At 39.1% G+C, this 24,700-nt stretch overlaps 1 protein-coding gene and 1 non-coding gene across 13 annotated transcripts in view; one reads left to right on the forward strand and one right to left on the reverse strand.

Moving 5' to 3' along the window:
• Positions 1 to 2,361: 2,361 nt before the first annotated feature.
• CCDC66 (coiled-coil domain containing 66) overlaps positions 2,362 to 24,700 on the forward strand; it is a 59,440-nt gene continuing 37,101 nt past the window's right edge. For 3 of the 12 annotated variants that reach the window (XM_060111081.1, XM_060111079.1, XM_060111087.1), the window contains exons 1-7: positions 2,362 to 2,431; positions 4,407 to 4,471; positions 5,146 to 5,171; positions 12,192 to 12,636; positions 14,134 to 14,299; positions 14,486 to 14,589; positions 16,036 to 16,157. In XM_060111081.1, coding sequence (XP_059967064.1) covers positions 2,397 to 2,431; positions 4,407 to 4,471; positions 5,146 to 5,171; positions 12,192 to 12,636; positions 14,134 to 14,299; positions 14,486 to 14,589; positions 16,036 to 16,157 — 963 coding nt within the window. In that variant the 5' untranslated portion in view covers positions 2,362 to 2,396. Of the gene's footprint in view, positions 2,472 to 2,494; positions 2,634 to 4,406; positions 4,472 to 5,145; positions 5,172 to 7,531; positions 7,611 to 12,191; positions 12,637 to 14,133; positions 14,300 to 14,485; positions 14,594 to 16,035; positions 16,158 to 24,700 lie in introns of those variants that run through there. The other 9 variants (XM_060111086.1, XM_060111080.1, XM_060111082.1 and 6 more) reach the window with 9 other exon arrangements.
• LOC132498110 (U6 spliceosomal RNA) lies at positions 22,047 to 22,152 on the reverse strand. The gene has a single exon (XR_009533722.1). It is a non-coding gene; the product is annotated as a U6 spliceosomal RNA (small nuclear RNA).

The raw sequence follows: 24,700 nt of genomic DNA on the forward strand, positions 1-24,700 counted from the left end.
TACCTCAAGGGCTCCAGTGCACTAGGAGTGGGATCCAGAAGTGCTTACTTAGCATGGGCCAAGATCCCATAGGTGCAGCTTGGAGCAAGATTATTGTCAAGGTGACACTCTTTGCACCCACAGGGTAGTAAGATCTGAGGAAACTACACTGCATATAAATGAAGGGTATGCTTGTAGTACCTCCAACCTTCACATACCTTTAATCAATCAATTCAAAGCATTTAACTAAATTCGCTTTTCCGGGGGAATGGACCTCAGGAAGACCATAAAGAAGCATGGAGTGTTAAGGGATGCTACAACTGGAAACTTGGCCTTCGATTCCTATCTCACAATATGCTTGGGAAGTGGAATAGTTTTGCACCAATTGCTTGCACCTGGTAAACAATTAGGCAGAGAAGAGGGGTATGTAGAGGATGTAAAACCATGCAAAAGATGACTTACTGAAAAATACAGAAAACACAAAATAAAAATCATTCCTCATTATTAGGTGAAAGGTTTTTGGGGAACAGAATATCTGCACAGTGCTAAACCATCAGCCCTCAGATTACTTACTAACTGCAAAGGGGAAAATAGATGCTTACAGTAGAGAGATAGGACTGCCACCACCAAAAGTCTTCAAACCTGACCACAGTAACTGTAGGACAACCTGATGTGATGCACGGTCGACCACATAGTAACATCTTAAAAGTATTCACTTTTTATTGAAATATAGTTGGTATACAACATTCTGTAACCTTCAGGTGTACTACATAGTGATTTTATATTTGCAAACATTATGAAATGAACATGATAAGTCCAGTAACCATCTGTTCCCATAAAAAGTTATTACAATATTATGGACCATATTCCTTATGCTGTATACTATATCCCTGTGGCTTATTTATTTTGTAACTGGAGGTTTGTACTTCTTAATCCCCTTCACCTATATAGAATATATTCCTAGAACAAGTGGGGAAAATTAAATAGGAATGGAACACTCAATATTATCATAAAATTGCTAATTTTCTTAAGTGTAATAATAGTGCTACGGTTATATAGGAGAATGTCTTATTCTTAGGAGATACATGCTTTAATGTTTAAAGGCAAAGTGTTGTAATGTCTGTCTGTAACCTACTTGCAAATAGTGATGCAAATAAAGGTGGGTGTGTGCATGGCCGTGGGTATGAGTGTATGGATATGGATGTATGGGTGTGCCTGCCCACCTATGTGTAGAGAGAGAGAAAGCAAATGTAGCAAAACATTAACCATTGTCAAATCTAGGTAGAGGGTATATAGGCGTTCATTGAACTATTCTTATTTTTGTTTATTTAAACATTTTAATAATAATAAAAGCTAGAAACAAATAAAATTTTAAAAGTCACACTACTCCCAGAAATACTCCTGCTAACATGTTGGTTTAAATCCTTTTAGCCTTTTTTTTTTTATATGCACAGATGGCTTTTCCTTAAAACGAAAACAAAAAACAACACAGGATCAAATATACATTGGTACCTGTTCATTTATTCAGTCAAATAAATTAACAAATGTTTATTTAAATATATCTTCCACAGGCCAGGTACATAAATAAATACTAAAAGATATCTTTGAGTTTTCACTGAATGTACCGTAAGAATTCAGTGTGCCTCATTTATTACAGCTGTAGTTTGTAAAGATCATTTAAGAGTAAATAGATGAAAATTCGTAAACTTTTAGTAACTGCGTTATATCAACGGGCATCCTCATCATGAAATATCATTGCCAAATTTAATAAGGTTTTTGTTGGCATTAAAAACTTTTTCTGCGTATTCGTTTAACAAATATTTACTGTCTGTACTGTTCAGTTCCAGGTGCTGTGGGTATATAGGTGTCAAAAACCAACTCTGCCCCTCTGAAGTTCACTCTGACACAGGATCTGAAATGTATAAGTAACCCTGATTGAAAGGGCAGGGACTGGGAAGTCCAGAAAATGAGTTCCTAATTTACCCACTAGTGGATTCCAGAGGAGCTTCATGGAGGAAGTGACGTTTAAATTAAGATTTGAAGGATGAATAGCAGTTAGATTCATGTAACGCTAGATTGGAACATGGGCTCTAGGGTTACATAGCTTGACGCAGACCTCAGGCAAGTTGCTTAACCAGCCACCTCCACCTGAGCTGAGGCACTTCTCTGAGAGCTCCCTGTGAACTCTAAGGACTACAATTCCGAGGAAAGAAGTACCCTCAACATTCTAGAGTCCGGACCAGGTGGGGCGAACCAAGAGGGTCTCCCCGACAGCCCCGCCCCGCTGAGCGCAAGTGCCAGCACGCTCAACCCTGATTGGCCCGCTCTCCCAGCTCGCCGGCATCACTGTATCCAATCGGCGTAGCGCTTGTTGAGCGGCGGCGGCAACCGACGTATACAAGAGGCTTGAGCGTCCTATGGAGAGCGCAGCCGCTCGCGCCATGAACTTAGGGTAAGCAGCGGAGAGAAAGGTGGTCGTCCGTGGAGAGCGGGTGAGGCTGGGTTGGCTCTTGGAGTCCTTCGCGGGGAGCCTTTCAGGCCTGCGGCGCCCCAAGCAGCTGTGCCCGGCTTCCTGAGGTTGAGGGGGCGAGGGGCTGGGTCGGCCTTTACAGCCTCCGCAGCCTTCCGTTTTCCAGTTAATAACTCGCGAAACGGTGCGTGCCTCCTTTCCGCTTCCTCATTTACCTCAGGAGGGAGAGGGAGGAGAGGCGTGAGAGGAGATAAAAGGTGAGGGCAGGTGGAGAGAGAAAGCGTAGCGGCTTCCTGGGGAGAAATCCTGGCCCAGTCCCTGGTGCTTTAAGACCCTGTCTGGTGGTTCTTTGCAGAGTGTGGGAGCGCCCAGAGGAGCTTAGCGGCCTACGTGCCGGGAGCCGAGGCTTCTCGAGGAGTCGTGTATCACCGGTGCCTGGCACCTCATAGGCCCTCATTAAGTAGTGGTTGAGTAAATAAAAAGGACTGTTGCGTGGTTTATCACCACTGGGAAGTTTGATATTTTAAGAAGATGAAAAGTCACCAAACTTACACTCGTGCACCTCGTTTAGCAAATGCTTTCTATGTTCTAGAATCTAGGGATAAGAAACAAGACAGTCCGCCCCTGAAGGCGTTTGCAACGCGGTAGTGCTGAATAGACGTACTTTACGGTTTCATTCAAGGTCTTTCTTTTGCTTAAGTTTCACCGACGTAAACATGAACTGTTTGTAACTGTGCTACCGGGAAACCCTTAAAACCCATTCTTTATGGTGTTTTTATCTTAGTAAGTTGAAATCGTTTGATTTCCCCAACCTTAGCATCACTGCAAATTTCGTGTTCCTTTTTTTGGCCCGCGAGATTTAATTTTGTCCCTTGGACGTCATTTTTTTTTTTTTTTTTCTTTTTGCGGTATGTGGGCCTCTCACTGTTGTGGCCTCTCCCGTTGCGGAGCACAGGCTCCGGATGCGCAGGCCCAGTGGCCATGGCTCACGGGCCCAGCCGCTCCGCGGCATATGGGATCCTCCCAGACCGGGGCACGAACCCGCATCCCCTGCATCGGCAGGCGGACTCTTAACCACTGCGCCACCAGGGAGGCCCCTTGGACGTCATTTTTGTCCCTGTTGATATGTGTTGGCGTACGTCTTTTCTCTCTCTCTCACTAAAACAGTAAAATAACTGTGTGTACTGCTGTTTTTGTTTTCAGTGGAATTTTTATTAGGACCTTAACAGACGTACAAGTTTCGTTGTTAGTATCTACTGTTACTTTGTGCTCTTGGCGTTTGACAGGCACAGATAAAGTGTAGCGGGCAAAGTTTATTATAGATGTATTGCTGTGATAGTTACAAAAGTGTCACTAAGTGTGAATATGTATTAGTTGAAATATTCAGAATAGAGTAGAACTCCATGCTCAAGCAGTTAATAACCGTGGTGGCAATCTTACAGCTTCATTTTCAAATACTGTTCTAACAGGCCACAGAATATGTTTGTCATGAGACCATTATGAAGCTAATAAATGGTAGCTAGATGTGTTTTGCTCCATTAACATAGGTGAGGAGTTTTGTAACAGCATTATTTTTTCCAGTCTAGAGTTAGAAGAATTAAATGATGTTACGATAACCAGATTAATTTATTCCTTGTCAGTAACAAAATGAAGTTTCAGATTTAAGATGAGAAATTGTTTGTATTGTTGGAAAGTTTCAGTAATTTTCTCCATGAAGTTTTAAATTTTATGTTGAATTGAAAAGTGTTTTAAATTAAAAGAATGGTTTCAACTATACACCAATTTTTAAAAGAAAAGTGAACATCTATAGAAATTTTTTTAAATGGTTTAATATTTACAAGATTCCTTTATAAATTCAGGAGAACAAATTTACTTTCAAGGTTCAACTGAGCATTTCTGTCTATTTAAAATGTTGCTGTTTCTTAAAAATGACAGACAACTTTCTTTTATTTTGCAGAGATGGTTTAAAGCTTGAAACTGAATTATTGGATGGAAAAACCAAGCTAATACTGTCTCCATATGGTATGCTATATTACTAGAAATCTAAAATATTAACTTTTAAATTCCTATGAAAAATATGTAGTTGTTTAACAGATTTTTTGCTTGTAGAAAATATTTAAATGACACTTTGAAAAAAAGCTGGTTTCCCTAACTTCCTCAAATTTATTTTTAGCCAAGTAAAGTCAGATTACATCACTGCTTACCACTGTCAGTATTTATTCGTATAATTTAATGTTCCAGTATATTTCATTTGTAACGTTTCTTTATTATATTTGTATATAGCAAATATGCTTATTGCCTAATGAATGATCTAGGTAAAACTTATGCAGTTATGTTCTGTGCATGTAAAGAATGTATTTTTTGAGAAAATTCAATTTATAATAACACCATAGTTTTAAAGTCATTTTTTAGTTTTAGTTTTAAAGCTCAGAGTATGCTTTGGTACTCTCTTCATTCACGTTATTTTCTTTTTCTCTGATCTGTTTATAATTTTACCTTGGAAAATAAACAAAAATGAAATATAAATACTTGAACCACACTGTAAAAGTTAGAACACTCAGGACCTAAAGTTAATGCTTTGAGGGTTAATATTTTTACTTAATATCTTCTTAAAATAATGTTAATTAAAATTTTCTTTGTGACTGCCTTAGTATGTTTTCAGTTGATAGTTTAGTAATTTTTTTTTTCTTTTGTAGAACATAAATCAAAAATTTCTGTAAAGGTAAGCCAAATGACTTTGACCTGACTTGTTTTCAAATGTAAAATGCAGTTTACTTTACAGTGGTTTGAAAATAATTCCTGTCAAACTGTTACAAAGGGTTTGGAATGATGGTCAAAAGTTATTATACCTTGCTTTCAGGCTGGTCCTTTTACAGAAATGGAATCATAATTTTTCAGTTTAAAAAGTCTCCTAGAACTCACTTCTCTAGATCAGTTCTGTCCAGTAACACTTTCTGCAGTGATGGAAATATTCTAAAATCAGTGCTGTCCAATATGATAGCCACTAGCCATGTGTAGCTATTAAGCACTTGAATGTGGCCAGTGAATTTTTAATTGTTTGATTTTTAATTTAATAGCTACTGTACTGGACAGTGCAACTCGTGACATCTTTAAAAATAGTCAAACTTTAAAGCAAAAAATTTTTTTTCATACTCAAATTGCATTTTCCCACACCAAAAAGATGTATTTGATTGACAAAATCTTACATGCATTTAGCTTCCTCCTCTAAGAGGTTACACTTGAGCTAAATAATAGTGTTCCTTTTAAATTATTTTTCTTTATCAGGAACCCACAGTGCCTTTTTCTACAAAATATATTACTGCTTCAAAATTTTGATACCACTACTTTTTTTGTTTCCCATTTCTTTTTCCATTAAGCAGCAGAAATTTCTACTCTCCCCCTCTATAACTTACTGTAGTCCATTTTATTTTGCAGCATCTTAAAGTCTGTCTTTCCATATCTTGAATAGAGACTGGTTTGGGTGATGTGGCCCTTTTCTCTTCAACTCTGAACCCTTGATGGCTTTGCTGTTTCTTCCTGGTTTAATCAAGGTGGAAAAGTTGCTTGAGAACCCAACATATCAATTACTTGATAAATGGGTAACCTGATCAGAGTAATTCCACAAGCTACCTTTAAAAATTATTACATGCACACACACACATACACATACACAGTATATACATACCCTGTGTGTTCCCTTAATCACAGAATACAGATTGTATAGTTTTTTCCTAACCCTGCCCTATTAAAATATTGCAACTGGGGCTTCCCTGGTGGCGCAGTGGTTGAGAGTCCGCCTGCTGATGCAGGGGACACGGGTTCGTGCCCCGGTCCGGGAAGATCCCACATGCCGCAGAGCGGCTGGGCCCGTGAGCCATAGCCACTGAGCCTGCGTGTCCGGAGCCTGTGCTCCGCAACGGGAGAGGCCACAACAGTGAGAGGCCCGTGTACGGCAAAAAAAAAATTACAACTAACTGTTCTTATTTGAGTCACATTAACAAATACAGTGCTCCTTTTCATGCTCCTAGATAGAAATCAACTATTACACATAGTTTTTTTTTATCTTCACCTGACCTCAGTTCTGTCACACACGTTCCCTCTTCGATTGTGTTCTTCATGGATGTGCTATAGTCACTACATTTGTGAAGACATTTCATTATCTTTTTAACCAACTTAGAACATCTGGAGATCCCCTTTTATGCCTGTAATAAACAAAGTTACTAGTCTTGGACTTTTGGTAGAATCATTACAAAATTCTTTTAGCAGTTTAGGGATTTTTTTATTCTAGGATTCTTCTTTCCAGAGTAACTAATAAGTCTCTGCTGATGTTGATCTTAAATTATTTATTGTCTTAGAGCAGATTGTTTGGGTTTATTTCTCTTGCTTTTGGGATTCCAAAATACTGATGCATGGTAACTATGCGAAGTGATGGGTATTTTAATTAGCTTGATTGTGGTGATGATTCCACAATGTATACATATATCAAATCATCAAATTTTACACCTTAAATATATATGATTTTTTTTTTTTCGCTACGCGGGCCTCTCACTGTTGTGGCCTCTCCCGTTGTGGAGCACAGGCTCTGGACACGCAGGCTCAGCGGCCATGGCTCACGGGCCCAGCCGGTCCACGGCATGTGGGATCCTCCTGGACCGGGGCACGAACCCTGCATCGGCAGGCGGACTCTCAACCACTGCGCCACCAGGAAAGCCCAAATATATATGATTTTTAATGGTCAATTAAATCTCAGTAAAGCTGGGAAAAAATACTGATGCAACCTAAATCTCCTTTCTATATTGACTTTATTTCAAGGAGCTTCTCTTCCCTTATTTAGGTTCCTGAGATGCTATTTCTTTCTTTGCTCTTCACAGAAGACAAAAACCAAAAACAGTAGTGCTGTCTTCCTTTTATTGTTTTAATCAGTTTTTTAGTTTCCAAAATCTCACAGTTCTGTAGATATATGTTGAATTCTCTTTTCTGTAAGTTATTCATGAATTCACTCATCATAGTGCTTTTCTTCTACTGGGGTAAGCTCCTAAGTGACTATAGTACCTACATTTCTGTTTTTCCTCTTCCTCACAGGTTGAATTCCTGTCGTGTTCATAGTGTGCTCTTTAAACACTGAACTCTATCTCATCATCATCAAGTTTAACAAACTGTGGTCAGAGTACTTTAATTCTTTCAAAATCTCTCCTGTACTTTTCTTTAATCTGTGGTAATAAATATGAAGTAAAGATGGTTACCAGTCTAATTTCTTAAGCTTTTATAGGAAGATAAATGAGAGAAATATTAATGATTCAGTGTCATGGGTAATTTATAAATTCTAACCTCAAAATTATCTCACAGTTAGTTGAAATATAAAACATCTTAAAATTTTCGCAGGTATTTCTATGTGTGAGAGTCAGAATGGTAACACACTAAAAGATGTATACAATATTAGTGCTAGGTAGCACATTTTATATTTTAAAATGTTAATCTTCTCTGATTCTTTCTGGCGTTGGGATCCTGGCCCTATATAAATTGTGAAGTCGGCCAGCGTTAAATGCATTGGACGCTGTCTTTATATATATTTTTAATATTAGGAAAAGTACTGGTACAGTCAAAACTAGGTAAGAGAGCAGCATGCTACCTAAAAATGTTGATGATGTGAAGACCTATTTGATGTATTAAAATTCATCTAATCCAGTAAACACTTGGAAAATGATTTGGGCTAGATTGCTTTTTCCTATTAATTAACCTGAACATAATTGAATATTTATTTGGTAGTTCATGGATTTTTTTGCTGCCTCCACTCATTGCTCTTCTCTGGCATTAAGCTACAAACGTATTCAGGATTGAGCTGCATGTATATTGATCTCATGCCAGACATTGCTACCCCCCTTTTTTTTATTACATAATTTTTAGATGACTTTTTCTGTGTGTTACTTCTGATTTAAGTGGAATGTGGCAAAATAGTTCTAGTTAAATTGGAGCTCCAATTAATAGGTTTCTGTTTAACAAGGATTTACTGCAGCTGTAAAACTCCATATGTGTGTACAGCTCCATTCTTGGCTTTGTTTGTTCTGTGACTGAGAGAAAAATGGAGTAAAACCTAGTCCATGTTTCCTAGAAGCAGGGGTGTCAGTCAGGTAAATAACTATATAATACATGTAGAATAAAATGTGTGCCATACTAGGGTTATAAAAAGAAGAAAACTGTGGAAAGCAGGTCTTTGTGGTTCAGGGAGACAGGGAATGCTTCATAAATGAGGTGACCCTTTAATTGGAACTTAAAAGGTGAAGGAGATTTTCATAGTGAAAGAAGTAAGGTAGTATATTCTAAACTCAGAGAAAATAGTGGGCAAAAATACCAAGGTACAAAACATAATTTGCATTTGGGGGATAGTGTGTATATCAGCGGGGAATGTAGAACATAAAACTTAGGGAGGGTGGTTACAATCATGAGGAGTTTAAATGTATACACAGAGGGTTTGAACTTATTTGATTTGCATGTAGGGAGCGTTAAAGAATTTTTGAAAGTAGACTAGATATGATTTGTGTTGTAGGAAAGGACTTCAGGCAATTCTTTGAGGGACAGATGATCATAACAGGGACACTACTTAAGGGCCAATTATATTAGTCCAGGGAGAGTCTTATGAGACCCTGAAGCCTGGTGGCTAGCAGAATGGAAAGAAGGGGACAAAAGTGAGAGACGTTTTAAGATATGTTTAGGGAATACACTACACTTCTTAGCAGTTTGAGTGAGAAACTGATTAGAGAACTGACATACTCAGCTGTTAATGATCCCAAAAATGTCAGTATGAGTCAAAGAAGGGTAGGATTAGTAATAGCTGTAGTCGTTGGAGACTGGGGTGGCAGAGCTTAGCTCTGTAACCTATGTGCAGTCTGCTGATAATTTGCCTAATCCACACAGTGGTTTTCAAAAACTAGAATGAATTGTGAGTGTCTAAAAAACGGAACTTTTAAGGTAAAATATGGCATTCTTGGTTCTCTTGAAATACTGGATGATCTAGCAAGTAGACTCAGATTCCTCTTTGGCAATGTAGGCTGCTTCTGAGGGGTGGCTGCCTCCTTTAGACAAAAAAGTGCTCTTCAGTTATCCTAGTTCCCACCCAGGCTAATTTACACTACGTATTTGAATTTGCCACCTCTCATTTAGAGTTAGTTATATAAAAATAGCCACAGAGATAGGAGGGTAAAAGGGCATTTTAGATTGTGGTATTGGTATTATCAAAAGTCTAAAGCTTGGAGTAAAAGGGTATAGGTGAGGTGAAGAAGGTAATAAAGAGATTTTACTACTGATAATACAGGTGCATTTTAAAAAGAAAGGTAAAATGGGGTTGATTTATTGGTCAAAGTGTGGTTGTGTATTATGTCATTTTTGAAAGACAAGGACATTTTGGATATGATAAGCCAGATGAAAGCCATGTGGCATCTACCCCACTCCTTGATAACAAGAATCTTGTCTTACTCATTTTATACCTCCAACATCTTTCCCATAGTGTTGATCACCTAAAAAGCAATACTTAGTATTTATTGAATGACTGTTGAATTATTTTATGTTAGATGGGTTTGCAGAAATGTACAGTGGGATAGATTTGAGATAAGCTGTAATCAGTAGTGTGGTAATGAAAACCTGAATTTAGGTGTATTGTCATGTAAAAGGGGAGAAAAAGATATTTGGACGGAAGGAATGACCAGTACTTGCTGGTAAGCTAAAGAAGACCGTGAAGGAGGATAAAGAGTCAAAGATGACTCCATGGTTGCTGGTCTGAAAGATTAGAACAACAGTGCTACAGAAATGAGATATTTTGGAAAGGGGAGCTAATTTGGGGGAGAGAGAGAAAGAATTCAGTCTTTAAAATGGTATGGTTGAAGATAGTAATACAACAAAAATTTACTGAAACCTACCCTGTTCCACTCACTGTTCAGATACTGGGGACACAGCAATAGACAAAGCAAACAAAAATCTCTGCCCTGGGCTTCCCTGGTGGTGCAGTGGTTAAGAATCTGCCTGCCAATGCAGGGGACACGGGTTCGGGCCCTGGTCCAGGAGGATCCCACATGCTGCGGAGCAACTAAGCCTGTGTGCCACGACTACTGAAGCCCACACACCTAGAGACCGTGCTCCGCAACAAGAGAAGCCACGGCAATGAGAAGTCCGCGCACTGCAACAAAGAGTAGCCCCCGCTTGCTGCAACTAGACAAAGCCGCGGGCAGCAATAAAGACCCAGTGCAGCCTAAAATAAATAAAATAAATAAATTAAAAAAAAAATCTCCAGGGCCTCCCTGGTGGCGCAGTGGTTGAGAGTCTGCCTGCCGATGCAGGGGACACGGGTTCGTGCCCCGATCCCGGAGGATCCCGCATGCCGCGGAGCGGCTGGGCCCGCGAGCCATGGCCGCGGAGCCTGTGTGTCCGGAGCCTGTGCTCCGCAACGGGAGAGGCCACAGCAGTGAGAGGCCCGCGTACAGCAAAAAAAAAAAAAAAATCTCTGCCCTGTAGTGTTTACATTAGAAAAAGGTGGGAACTTCCCTGGTGGCGCAGTGATTAAGAATCTGCCTGCCAGTGCAGGGGGACACGGGATCCATCCCTGGTCTGGGAAGATCCCACGTGCCGCGGAGCAACTAAGCCCGTGCGTCACAACTACTGAGCCTGCGCTCTAGAGCCCGCGAGCCACAACTACTGAAGCCTGTATGCCTAGAGCCCACGCTCCACAACGAGAGAAGCCACTGCATTGAGAAGCCCACGCACCTCAAAGAAGAGTATCCCCGCTCGCCACAACTAGAGAAAGCTTGTGCACAGCAACGAAGACCCGATGCAGCCAAAAATAAATTAATAAATTGGAAAAAAAAAAGGTGAAATGGGCAAAAAATAATCAAAATAAATATAGAATATTACAGGACAAAAGTGCTATAGAGAAACATGAGAGAAAGGGAAGGGGCACAGTCATTTCAGGGGCACGGTAGCCTTGGGAAAGTGGGGAGTGCTAGGGAGGTGGGAGTGAAGTTAGATCAGGAAGCCTGCAATTTTTAATAGGGTGTTCAGAGAAGACCTCACTGAGCCAGTGATGTTGAGCCAAGATTTGAACGTGGTGAGTGAATGAGCCATGTAAAATCTGAAAGAATAATGTCCCAAGTAGAGGCACGGACTAGTGCTAAGGCCTATGACTGGAGGTTCTTATTGAAATTGAGATTATTACAGTTATGGGTAGTTACAAGGTCAGTATAAGATATCACTGTGGCAATCAGTAACTGAGGTAGCATGGAAGATAAGAGTATAGGAACAGAGGTCAAGGAAATGAGGCCAGGGTATTGAAAGAACATGAAAGCACCAATAATTAAGACAGGAGTTAGGTTAGAGAGAGGGGTGGTGACCCACAAGCTAAGTTATTCAAGGAATAAGGGCTAGTAACCTACTGGTGTATAAATGCCTGTAAAGAAAGGTAGTGTGGGTGTTAGAATCATGACATGAGATTCAAAGCTGAAGCAGAATGGACTGTAAACGCCTAGAATAAAAGTTGTTTTGTAATTTTCATTATCCTGAAATAAAATAATAATTTCCAGTTGTTAATGAAGCTTTCAAGTGAAGATTTGCAAAGATTGAGTGTTAGTTTCTCATGGTATATTATCTAACTAGCAAAATGAGAAAAAAAAGTTTCGAAGCCTGACTTATCACTGATTATATAAAGATAATTGTTGGTTTTTCGTGGGCTCTTGTAAAGAATAAATTTCTGGTGTTTTAGCAGATGGGAAATAAGACCAAGATTGCAAAATGTCCTTTAAGAAATAAACAAACTGGATACATTCTGAAATCACAAAATACTTGTGTCACGAGTGAAAAACTTTCGCAAAAGAAGAGAATTGGTTCAGAAACTTCATTGGCAAAAAGTGAAAAAAATAGTATGACTTTTTCACCCACTAAGGATTTGTGCAAGCAGTATGCAGATAAAGGCCATCTTCATATACAGAAAGAAATTTCACCTGCAACCCCTAATATACAGCAGACTAGAAACAGCATAAATGCATTTGTAGTAGCTAAACAGAAGCCTTGCAAAAAGCACATCACAGCTGAAAATGTGAAGAGCAGTTTGGTGTGTCTAACACAAGACCAACTACAACAGATTTTGATGACTGTAAACCAAGGAAATAAATCAGTTTCCCTGACTGAGAATGGAAAGGAGGAAACAAGTAAGATTTTTCTGAAGTTTTAATATTAATTTTATCAATATGTAAGTTTTAGAATTTGAGTTTCATTGGATTTTACATAACTGTGCCTCTTAAATTCTAGTTTAACATGTAACTGTTTTAAAATAAACGTTTAAAATAAATAAATAAACGTGTAGAAAACATTCTCATAGGCAGAATTACTTTTGTAGTTAAAATATGCCATGTTTTAAGGTTAATGCTCAGAATATTATTCTCATGTACCATGGCCTTAAGAAACCCAGTTTCTGTGGATTCTAGATTTTAGTACAGAAAGCTGTTGTACTAATTTTGGAAGGTAGGAGGCTTTACTTACGTGAAAACTAATTATGTATAATGTTCTAAAAAATTGCTATTGTATTTCTAATGAAAACGAGGGAATTTTGCTATGAAGATTTGACATGAGTTGCTGAAAAGGATTATTTTCCTGGCTCCGGCTTTTGCTCTTCCTGACTCTCAATCCTTGCTAAGAATTGGCAGCACTATCTTTTTAACCAGCGTAAAACACTGACTTGGAAGTAATGGCATATTATATGCCTTCTATTTTACTAGTCAGGGTATTGTATTATGTTTTTAAAAGCCTCCTAGTTTCAGCTTTGAGCTAAGGAATTGTGACTATGAATAGAAATATTATTAAAATTTTGTTAAGCAACCGTGAAATAAATAAAAATAAAATTAACAGTCACCAGGAAGAGGCCCCACAACTGGTCTGGGGACCAGGTAGCACCTTAGCACTCCCAAGGGGCTCAAAATGGAGTCATTTGCCTTCTCTTGGTATAGATTATTCTTTGTAAAGTCAGGGAGCTAACTTTTATCTTTAAGGCTAGAATTCTAGCTCAAAGAACAAAAAATAAAAACTTACTGGGCGTAATGAGAGATGATATCAACAAAGTTAAAAGCAGAATTAGCCTAATCATATAATGACCTGCATATTAGATATGCTTTCTCTCCATTGGGAGAACTATCACACTGAGGAATTTTTGAGCCAAGCATATGAGCCCTGTGTAAAACATTTGAAATAGATACAGCTGGGATATAGAGACAGTGGTCCATGGAAAAGTTCATCACTGATTGCTTTCCCAGCTAAATGAGAAAAATAAGGGCAAGGTAATGAGTTTTTTATAAAGCTGTTTGCATTTATTCTCCTTTAAGTTGTGATTTGTATTATCATTTATATTATTTGTAAAAGTGTTGTTGGCAAGAGTAAATGGAGGGTTTTTTGGTTGTTGCTTGTTTTCTTATTTGAAACAAAAGTTTGTATGGCTATGGCCGTACCTCTGGGCCATTTAACCTCTGAGGCTCAGTTACCTTTTTTGACAAAAAGGGAATCGTAATACGCACTGCAAGGACTGCTGTAAGAGGTGATTAATTAGATGATGTGTAAAGCCGTGTTTTTTTAAAACTGTGTAACTGTATCAAGATAAGGTATTATAATAGATGTAATTTTAGTATTCATTTTAAAACATGCATTTTACCTTCTAGGTCAGTATAGTCTAAATTTAAACAATATTCCTGATCAGCCAAAGGATGAGAACATCATGGGACTTCCGCAAAAAACTGAGGCCATTTCATCTGTTCAGGATAAAAAAAAGTCTGTTTTAAATGAAAATCAGGTGACATCTAATCAGTATGAGCAGAAAATTGCCACGTATGTAACTCACATCTGTTGTTGTGGGGTCATCTTGGGAATATGGTTTTACTTTTCCTTGACTTGTATTTGAAATATTTACTCTGAAGACTAGAGCTATTTAAAAGTTTATTACTTAATATTTATGGAGTAAGTTATATAGAAACATATGATAAGGTTTCTGTTATTTTTTGTGTCTTGTCTTAGAGAGAATATATGGAAACCAGCTGACATATTCAGTACTCTGGGAGAAAGAGAACGTGATAGAGGTTTGTTGGAAGCAAAAAAAGCCCAGTGGAGGAAAGAGCTTGGTAGGTAATTATTGCACATTTTATTATAGTTTTGTTGGCTTAAGGAATGTATATTGAGGATGAAGTACATCTTGCAGTATGATATTATCAAAAACCTTGTTTTATAACATTCACCATCTAGAGTAGTTCTTTGCAAATGGCATAAGAAACTTTGTGATTTCACATTCCCTTATGTTACATCTTTTTGTTTGCTGCTCTGTGGTGTGCACCAAAAGCCACAGATGAACATTAATATCATCAGTACCCTTCTGGAGCTCAAAGATTCCTAAACATTTCTCATTTCCTGAGAATCCATTTTCATATTTTTCCATTACAGAAATTCTATGGGTTAAAGATGGTTTTATTTAAAAATAATTCATTTTAAAAATTAAAACATTCTAATCAAGAATCATCAATATGATATCAATCAGTATATCCCATACAAAAATAAGCTTATTTCTTCTTTTCAGTCTGTAGACATCATAACAGAAAAAGTTATAATTTCTGTTAAGTAGGGTCTTAAGGAAAGTAAGATAATAACTAAGAAACTCCTCTTACTTCTTGGACTAGACTTAGGGTCCAGGTATCAGAGTCTGGAAAGTAAACAAGGTAATAGTTGTACTTAGGAATAGTTGTACTAAAAGCATGAAGATGGGATTCACTGTCCACTGAACTGGAAAGTCCTGCCAGTTAGTCACAACCCTTCCCGGACAGGTGATCTAGAAAAAGATAAGCGAAGAAATAGGGAATGAATTGATGTTGGAAGTCAAAGTAATAGAATAATAAAGAAATTAAATGTATGGTAGCAGTATCAGAAGGTTTGGAGATCTGATGTGTTTTATATCATAATTGCAGCTTTAAATGTTTTTTCAGTACAAATTTGGACACATGATTTTATGTACTTTACTTTTCAGCAGTTATAAATAATAATGGCTGACATTTATTAAATATTTACTTTGTGTGAGGCCCTATACTGAAAATAGGCGCTATTATTACTCTGATTTCACAGAATAAAAAATGGGGTTTAGAGGGATGAACATCATTTTGCCCACAGTCACACAGCCGGGAAGTGGTTGAACCTGAATTTGACCCCAGAGTTCTCTGAGTCCAGAGTTCTAGCTTTTAAGCCTTATAGTAATAAATAAATGAACATTACTGTAGAGTAGAACCTCACAATAATTAGCATAATATAAAATATGTTCTGAAAAAATTGCTCCTTATTTATAATTGTAGTAAAACAAACATTTATACATCCATTTATGCCATACTTAAATTTGGTTCTGATTAAACATTTTCTTTTATTCCATATCCTTAAAATTCTTCTCTGTCTTGTGAGTTAATCTCCTTCCTAAAAAACAGTTTTGATCTGTGTTGGAATCTGCACTCTTTAAGAAGGTCATGATTTGTTTACGTCATTTTTTTTTTTACAGTTTTTGTATATTTTTTAAAAAAGGACATTATTTACAGATGAACAGGTTGCTTTAAAGAAGAAAGAAAAAGAAGCTTCTGAAAAATGGAATAATCCATGGAAAAAATCTGAAAGTGATAAAATAGTATGGGAAAAACTTCAAATTCTTGATCAGGCTAAGGTAAAAGTATCAAAATCAGGCACTTATGGAATATAAGATACCTTAATTGCAGTTTTTTAATGCTAAGCCTTGTTTATATCATACAGCTTTTTTAAAAAAAAATAAATTTATTTATTTATTTATGGCTGCATTGGGTCTTTGTTGCTGCACACGGGCTTTTCTCTAGTTGTGGTGAGCGGGGGCTACTCTTCGTTGCGGTGCACGGGCATCTCATCGCAGTGGCTTCTCTTGTTGCGGAGCATGGGTTCTAGGCACATGGGCTTCAGTAGTTGTGGCTCACAGGCTCTAGAGCGCAGGCTCTGTAGTTGTGGTGCACGGGCTTAGTTGCTGCACGGCATGTGGGATCTTTCCCGACCAGGGCTCGAACCCGTGTCTCTTGCGTTGGCAGGCAAATTCTTAACCACTGTGCCACCAGGGAAGTCCCTCATAAAGCTTATTTTTGAAGCTTATTCGTTTTTTTAAAACTCACTTTTCATATGGTATTTTAAAACAACGTTATTTTGGATTAAATTATGACCTCAGCTACTCTCTTTGCATTCTGTAAATAGTCTTACTATGTTAGTAGGTGAGTGTAAAGGCCCCTGGCACCTCCTTTAGGCTCCTATAAAAGAGCTCCATGATGTTATAGATGACCACAAAACTCTACCACTGACCATGTGGTATCCACTACAAGGTTATCAAATCAAACATAAGTGATTGCTTATCAAACATAAGTATATACCATGTGTCCCTCGGGTAGTGCTTTGGGGACCTTTAAATTTTGCATGTATTTAATACTAGACAAAAAAGTGCCCTTGTTTTTCTTTTTGTTGTTAGACTTCTGCTAGCTATTTTAGGATTCTGTCACAGTCTCCCAGTCAGGTAATGGTGATCCAGGCTGACGGGCACTCACTACCTAGAGCTAGTCAGATTTTAGAGGTAAGGTCTAAATGTCATTACTTTGAATATATAAGCCCTTTAGTACTTGATGACTATATAACGTATTTTCCTTGAAGAAGTGAATCTAAATACTCTTTTAAATTACCAGTTAATTTTTATTGAGTGCAGTATGCTCCTTAAATTTTTTTTTTAATTAATTTATTTTGTTTTTGGCTGCGTTGGGTCTCCGTTGCTGCGCGCGGGCTTTCTCTAGTTGCAGTGAGCGAGGGCTACTCTTCGTTGCGATGCTTGGGCTTCTCATTGTGGTGGCTTCTCATGTTGCAGAGCACGGGCTCTAGGCATGCAGGCCTCAGTAGTTGTGGCACATGGGCTCAGTAGTTGTGGCTTGTGGGCTCTGGAGCGCAGGCTCAGTAGTTGTGGTGCACGGGCTTAGTTGCTCTGCGGCATGTGGGATCTTCCTGGACCAGGGTTCAAACCCGTGTCCCCTGCATTGGCAGGTGGATTCTTCTTTTTTTTTTTTTTTAACACCTTTATTGGAATATAATCGCTTTACAATGTTGTGTTAGTTTCTGCTATATAACAGAGTGAATCAGCTATATGTATACACATATCCCCATATACCCTCCCTCTTGTGTCTCCCTCCTACCCTCCCTATCCCACCCCTCTAGGTGGTCACAAAGCACCGAGCTGATCTCCCTGTGCTATGCAGCTGCTTCCCACTAGCTAGCTATTTTACATTTGGTAGTGTATATATGTGAGTGCTACTCTCTCACTTCATCCCAGCTTATCCTTCCCCTTCCCCCTGTCTCATGTCCATTCTTTATGTCTGCATCTTTATTCCTGTCCTGCCCCTAGATTCATCAGAACCTTTTTTTTTTTTAGATTCCATATATATGTGTTAGCATGCAGTACTTGTTTTTCTCTTTCTGACTTATTCACTCTGTATGACAGACTCTAGGTCCATCCACCTCACTACAAATAACTCAATTTCATTTTTTTATGGCTGAGTAATATTCCATTGTATATATGTGTCACATCTTCTTTATCCATTCATCCGTCGATGGACACTTAGGTTGCTTCCATGTCCTGGCTATTGTAAATACTGGACAGGCGGATTCTTAACCACTGCACCACCGGGCCAGCCCTGCTCCTTAAATTTTAAAAAAGTTATTAACTATTTCTTTTTTTCCTTCCTAATGAACATTTACATTTTAACAAATGTATTCTGAAAATAAGGCAGTAACCTAAAGGTATGATTCTGGTGGTAGACATTTTCAGTACTGGTACAGTTCTTATAGAACCCCGCCAGTTAGATTGTTTGCATGGCAGCTTGTTCTGCTCCATATAGGACTGACTAGCCTACATCAGTTTATAGTCTGTTGATAATTTTACATTAACAAAAGGAATGAAATATGAATTACGTTTTTCTGTGTTCCCAAAAGCACTTTGACCAAATGTTAAAAGGCAATAAATTAGTCTTGCTAGAAGTTATTTTGGAAAACTCTATAGTTCTGGATGATAATTCTAAGTTTTTAAAGTTTAGAAATTGATGCATGCACATACTACTAAAAACTGCAAATAAAACTATTCATGACGTTGTTGAGAATCAGTTGTAAGCTTATTTACTTTTCAATATTAGGATTAAAAAAACTTTAATGCTAAAAATATTAGGTATTTCTGTTACCGAAATGTCAGTTGAAGTGTTAGCATATCATTTATTATTGCTTATTTTGCATGGCTTTTTAGGTCATTTATTATCTGGGAGTAATCCATACTATGATTGTTAATGCAAATAAAGAATTAACCATTTAAGGTGACTTTTAGTTTTTTAGCCTTTTTTTTTTTAACGATAGCATGTGTCATTTTTTTTTTAATAGTCTAGAAAACCAGTAAAGTTATTTATATTTTGGAGTCAGAGATAGGGGTTGGGGATGGGAGAAAGACTAGAAAGGAAATCATATACTAAATCCAGAGCTGGGCAACCAAGGATTAGAGTATGATTATCTATGCATATTTTTACTGTTTAAATGTAGTTTTTATGTATTTATGTGTGAATGCTGTAAGATAATGGAGAGGTGCTACTGGGGGGACATGAGCTGTAACAAAAAAATCCCCCTTTAAATACCTGAAAGCAGTTGGTTTCATAAATCCCAGCCATAGCCACAACCATTTATATTGCTTGAATATTAAGTTAACCTCTTCATGTAGTTGAGAGGAGGAGAAATTTAGTTGCAAGCAGAATCATCAAGGCCAATTTTGTTAAAACAGGAGGTAATGCGGGGCTTCCCTGGTGGCGCAGTGGTTGAGGGTCCGCCTGCCGATGCAGGGGACACGGGTTCGTGCCCTGGTCCGGGAAGATCCCATGTGCCGTGGAGCAGCTAGGCCCGTGAGCCATGGCCGCTGAGCCTGCGCGTCCGGAGCCTGTGCTCCGCAACGGGAGAGGCCACAACAGTGAGATGCCCACGTACCGCAAAAAAAAAAACCAAAACATGAGGTAATGCATATAAAGTGCATAAGACAGTGGCTGACATATAACAAGTGTTTAATGAAAGTTTGCTCTAGTTACAATTTGTAAAGCATAGGTCCATTCTGAACCCTGAGGCCGCTAAGAGTCAATCCTCTCACCATCTTCCTTTCCTCTCTCCTCTTCTTGATTCTCAGTCTTACTCCCCCTCCCCCAGTTGAATGGCCCTGTATTCTCTTTCCTGTATTGTTCAGCCCAAACATTTTTTTACACTGTGCAGCTTAAAATTTCTTTTTGTATTTCTAAGAAATTTACTTACAGCCTCAGCCTTTGTGAGAATACCTCACCTCCATGAAACCTTGGCTTTCCCTAATGACTAGGCCTTCCTGGGAAGCCTCTTAAGTGAAGGGAGTATATTCTAGCATACTGTCTAACATGGGATAGAAAGTGAGGTTATCATTCTGCTAGCTTCTTTTTTTTTTTTTTAAGCGGTACGCAGGCCTCTCACTGCTGTGGCCTCTCCCGCTGCGGAGCACAGGCTCTGGACGTGCAAGCCCACCGGCCCAGCCGCCCTGTAGCACGCGGGATCCTCCCGGACCGGGGCACGAACCCGCGTCCCCTGCATCGGCAGGCGGACTCCCAACCACTGCATCACCAGGGAAGCCCTCTGCTAACTTCTTATTGCTACCACCAGACCATAGTTCTGCAGTTAGCAAACAAAAACTTCCTCTTAATTTTTGGTGGTAAAAATTTGGTGGTAAAATATACATAACATCAAATTTACCCTTTTGTGGTGGTAAAATATACGTAACATAAAATTTACCATTTTAGTCATTTTTAAGTCTACAGTTAAGTGGCATTAAGTGCATTCTCACTGTCTTGCAACCATCACCACTATCCATCTCCAGAATTTTTTAATCATTCCAAACTGAAACTATACCCATTAAATAGTAACTCCCCATTTCTCCCTCCCCTTAGCCCCTGGCAACCACCATTCTACTTTCTGTCTCTATGAATTTGATTATACTCAGTATGTTTAAGTGGACTAACACAATATTTGTCCTTTTGTGTCTGACAAATTTCACTTAATGTTTTCAGGGTTCATCCATGTTGTAAACATGTATCAGAATTCCACTCCTTTTTAAGGCTGAAAATATTCCATTTTATACTGGGCCATGGCTCACAGGCCCAGCCGCTCCGCGGCATGTGGGATCTTCCCGGACCGGGGCATGAACCCGTGTCCCCTGCATTGGCAGGCAGACTCTCAACCACTGTGCCACCAGGGAAGCCCGTGCCTATGTTTTCCTCTAAGAGTTTTATAGTGTCTGGCCTTACATTTAGGTCTTTAATCCATTTTGAGTTTATTTTTGTGTATGGTGTTTTAGGGAGTGTTCTAATTTCATACGTGTACATGTACCTGTCCAGTTTTCCCAGCACCACTCATTAAGGAGACTGTCTTTTCTCCATTGTATATTCTTGCTTCCTTTATCAAAAATAAGGTGACCATATGTGCGTGGGGTTATCTCTGGGCTTTCTATCCTGTTGTTCCATTTATCTGTATTTCTGTTTTTGTGCCAGTACAATACTGTCTTGATTACTGTAGCTTTGTAGTATAGTGTGAAGTCAGGGAGCCTGATTCCTCCAGCTCCGTTTTTCTTTCTCAAGATTGCTTTGGCTATTTTTGGGGTCTTTTGTGTTTCCATACAAATTGTGAAATTTTTTGTTCTAGTTCTGTGAAAAATGCCAGTGGTAGTTTGAGAGGGATTGCATTGAATCTGTAGATTGCTTTGGGTAGTAGAGTCATTTTCACAATGTTGATTCTTCCAATCCAAGAACATGGTATCTCTCTCCATCTGTTTGTATCATCTTTAATTTCTTTCATCAGTGTCTTACAGTTTTCTGCATACAGATCTTTTGTCTCCTTAGGTAGGTTTATTCCTAGGTATTTTATTCTTTTTGTTGCAATGGTAAATGGGAGTGTTTCCTTAATTTCTCTTTCAGATTTTCATCATTAGTGTATAGGAATGCAAGAGATTTCTGTGCATTAATTTTGTATCATGAAACTGTACCAAATTCATTGATTAGCTCTAGTAGCTTTCTGGTAGCATCTTTAGGATTCTCTATGTATAGTATCATGTCATCTGCAAACAGTGACAGCTTTACTTCTTCTTTTCCAATTTGGATTCCTTTCATTTCTTTTTCTTCTCTGATTGCTGTGGCTAAAACTTCCAAAACTATTTGAATAATAGTAGTGAGAGTGGACAACCTTGTCTTATTCCTGATCTTAAAGGAAATGTTTTCAGTTTTTCACCATTGAGGGTGATGTTGGCTGTGGGTTTGTCATATATGGCCTTTATTATGTTAAGGTAAGTTCCCTGTATGCCTACTTTCTGAAGGGTTTTTATCATAAATGGGTGTTGAATTTTGTCAAAAGCTTTTCCTGCATCTATTGAGGTGACCATATGGTTTTTCTCCTTCAGTTTGTTAATATGGTGTCTCACATTGACTGATTTACATATATTGAAGAATCCTTGCATTCCTGGGATAAAAATATGGAATGCCTCATGAATTTGCGTGTCATGCTATGCAGGGGCCAAGCTAATCTTCTCTGTATCATTCCAGTTTTAGTATATGTGCTGCCGAAGCAAGCACCTTTGTCCATTTTTGAATTGGATTTTCTTTTTTGTTAAGTAGTAGGAGTTCTTTACATATTCTGGTTATTAACTCCTTATCAGATATATAATTTACAGGTATTTTCTTCCATGAGTTGCCTTTTCACTCACTTCATAGTGTCCTTTCTTGTACAAAAGTTTTTAATTTTGATGAAGTGCATTTTACCTATTTTTTGTTTTTGTTGCCTGTGCTGTTGGTGTCATATCTAAGAAATCATTGCCAAATCTAACGTTGTGGGGCTTCCTCCTATGTTTTCTTCTAAAGGAGTTTTATAGTTTAGGTCTTTGATCCATTTTGAGTTAATTTTTATTTATGGTGTAAGGTATCGGTCCAGCTTCATTCTTTTGCATGTGGATATCCGGTTTTCCCAGCACCAGACTCTTCTTTACCCATCAAATAAATCATCTTGGTACTCTTGTCAAAAATCATTTGACTGTATATGAAAGGGTTTATTTCACAGCCTTCTGAAAGGCACTCCATTCAGTTCATTTGTTCTGTATGTCTGTCTTGAAACATGCCACTGTTTCACTGTTTTGATTACCATACCTTTGTAGTAAGGTTTGAGGGGCACGATGCGGGGCGAGCCTGTGGCGGCAGAGGTCTGCAGGACGTTGCACCAGCCTGAGGCGCGCCGTGCGTTCTCCCAGGGAAGTTGTCCCTGGATCCCGGGACCCTGGCAGTGGCGGGCTGCACAGGCTCCCCGGAAGGGAGGTGTGGATAGTGACCTGTGCTCGCACACAGGCTTCTTGGTGGCGGCAGCAGCAGCCTTAGCGTCTCATGCCCGTCTCTGGAGCTCCTTTAAGCAGCGCTCTTAATCCCCTCTCCTTGCGCACCAGGGAACAAAGAGGGAAGAAAAAGTCTCTTGCCTCTTCGGCAGGTCTAGACTTTTCCCGGACTCCCTCCCGGCTAGCCGTGGTGCACTAACCCCTTCAGGCTGTGTTCACGCCGCCCACCCCAGTCCTCTTCCTGCGCTCCACCGAAGCCGAGCCTCAGCTCCCAGCCCCGCCCGCCCCGGCGGGTGAGCAGACAAGCCTCTTGGGCTGGTGAGTGCCGGTCGGCACCGATCCTCTGTGCGGGTATCTCTCCGCTTTACCCTACGCACCCGCGTTGCTGTGCTCTCCTCCGCGGCTCCGAAGCTTCCCCCTTACGCCACCCGCAGTCTCCGCCCGCGAAGGGGCTTCCTAGTGTGTGGAAACCTTTCCTCCTTCACAGCTCCCTCCCACTGTTGCAGGTCCTGTCCCTATTCTTTTGTCTCTGTTTTTTCGTTTTTCTTTTGCCCCACCCAGGTATGTGGGGAGTTTCTTGCCTTTTGGGAGGTCTGAGGTCTTCTGCCAGCGTTCAGTGGGTGGTGTGTAGGAGTTTTTCCACGTGTAGATGTATTTCTGATGTATCTGTGGGGAGGAAGGTGATCTCCGCGTCTTACTCTTCCGCCATCTTCCCCCTCTCTGTAGTAAGGTTTGAAATCAGAAAGTGTTAAGTCCTCCAATTTTCTTTTTCAATATTGTTTTACCTATTCAGGGTTCCTTGAGATTCCATATGAATTTTAGGATGCATTTTTCCATTTCTGCAAAAAACATGAAGATTTTCATAGGGGTTGCTTTGAATCTGTAGCTTGCTTTAGGTAATCCTGACAATACGAAGTCTTCCTATCCATGAAGGTAGGATCTTTCCATTTATTGATATTTGTGTCTTTAATTTCTGTCAACAGTGTTTTGTAGATTTCAGTGTACATGTCTTTGGCCTACTTATTCCTAAGTATTTTATTCTTAGTATTTGGTGCTGTTGTACATGGAATAGTTTTTTTAATTTTCTTTTCCCAGATTGTTCATTGTTAGTGTATAGAGATGCAGCTGATTTTTTTCTCCTGGTTTTGTATCCTGCAACTTCGCTGAATTTGGTTTATTCTAACAGTTGTGTGTGTGTGTATAGACTCTTGAAGGTGGTGGTTATTGTGCAGCATATGAGTTTGATGTGGATCCTTTTGGTATTATATTTTCTTAATGAGTAGATATACAAACACCCGTCTGCATTAATGCCCAAGATATTCATATATGATAATCATCACTGAATTACATATATTTATCTTTTCCTTTTTTTGGTATTTCAACTTTCTGACTTTTAAAAATATGTATTATTTCTGACATACAAAAGGATATGTTGACCTTAAAAAACAAAAGAGCAAGTTATTTTACCAGCAACGTGAGTTTATTTGGGAATAGTCGACAGTTGTAATTCAGGACAAGCAAACTGTGACAAACCTTAGGCAAGTTTGGAGAACAGAAGAGAGGAACTTGATTTTGTAGAGGAAAGGAGGAAATTGGGGCGGGCTGTGGTAGCTGCAGGTGGTGGGAAGCTTGTTGCTGGTCAGAAGGAAATCTTGGCGGGGTCTGTAAGCTGTGGTGAGTCATATATGGGTGAGAGCTCCCCCTTCAGGGCTTTCTGACTCCATTTTAAATGAGGTTTCTTTTATTCTTTTTCACAGGTATAAAGGATAATCCTTAAAACATTTCTATCCATGTCATGTACC

Source organism: Mesoplodon densirostris, chromosome 10, assembly GCF_025265405.1.
Source record: "Mesoplodon densirostris isolate mMesDen1 chromosome 10, mMesDen1 primary haplotype, whole genome shotgun sequence".
Classification (NCBI taxonomy): domain Eukaryota; kingdom Metazoa; phylum Chordata; class Mammalia; order Artiodactyla; family Ziphiidae; genus Mesoplodon; species Mesoplodon densirostris.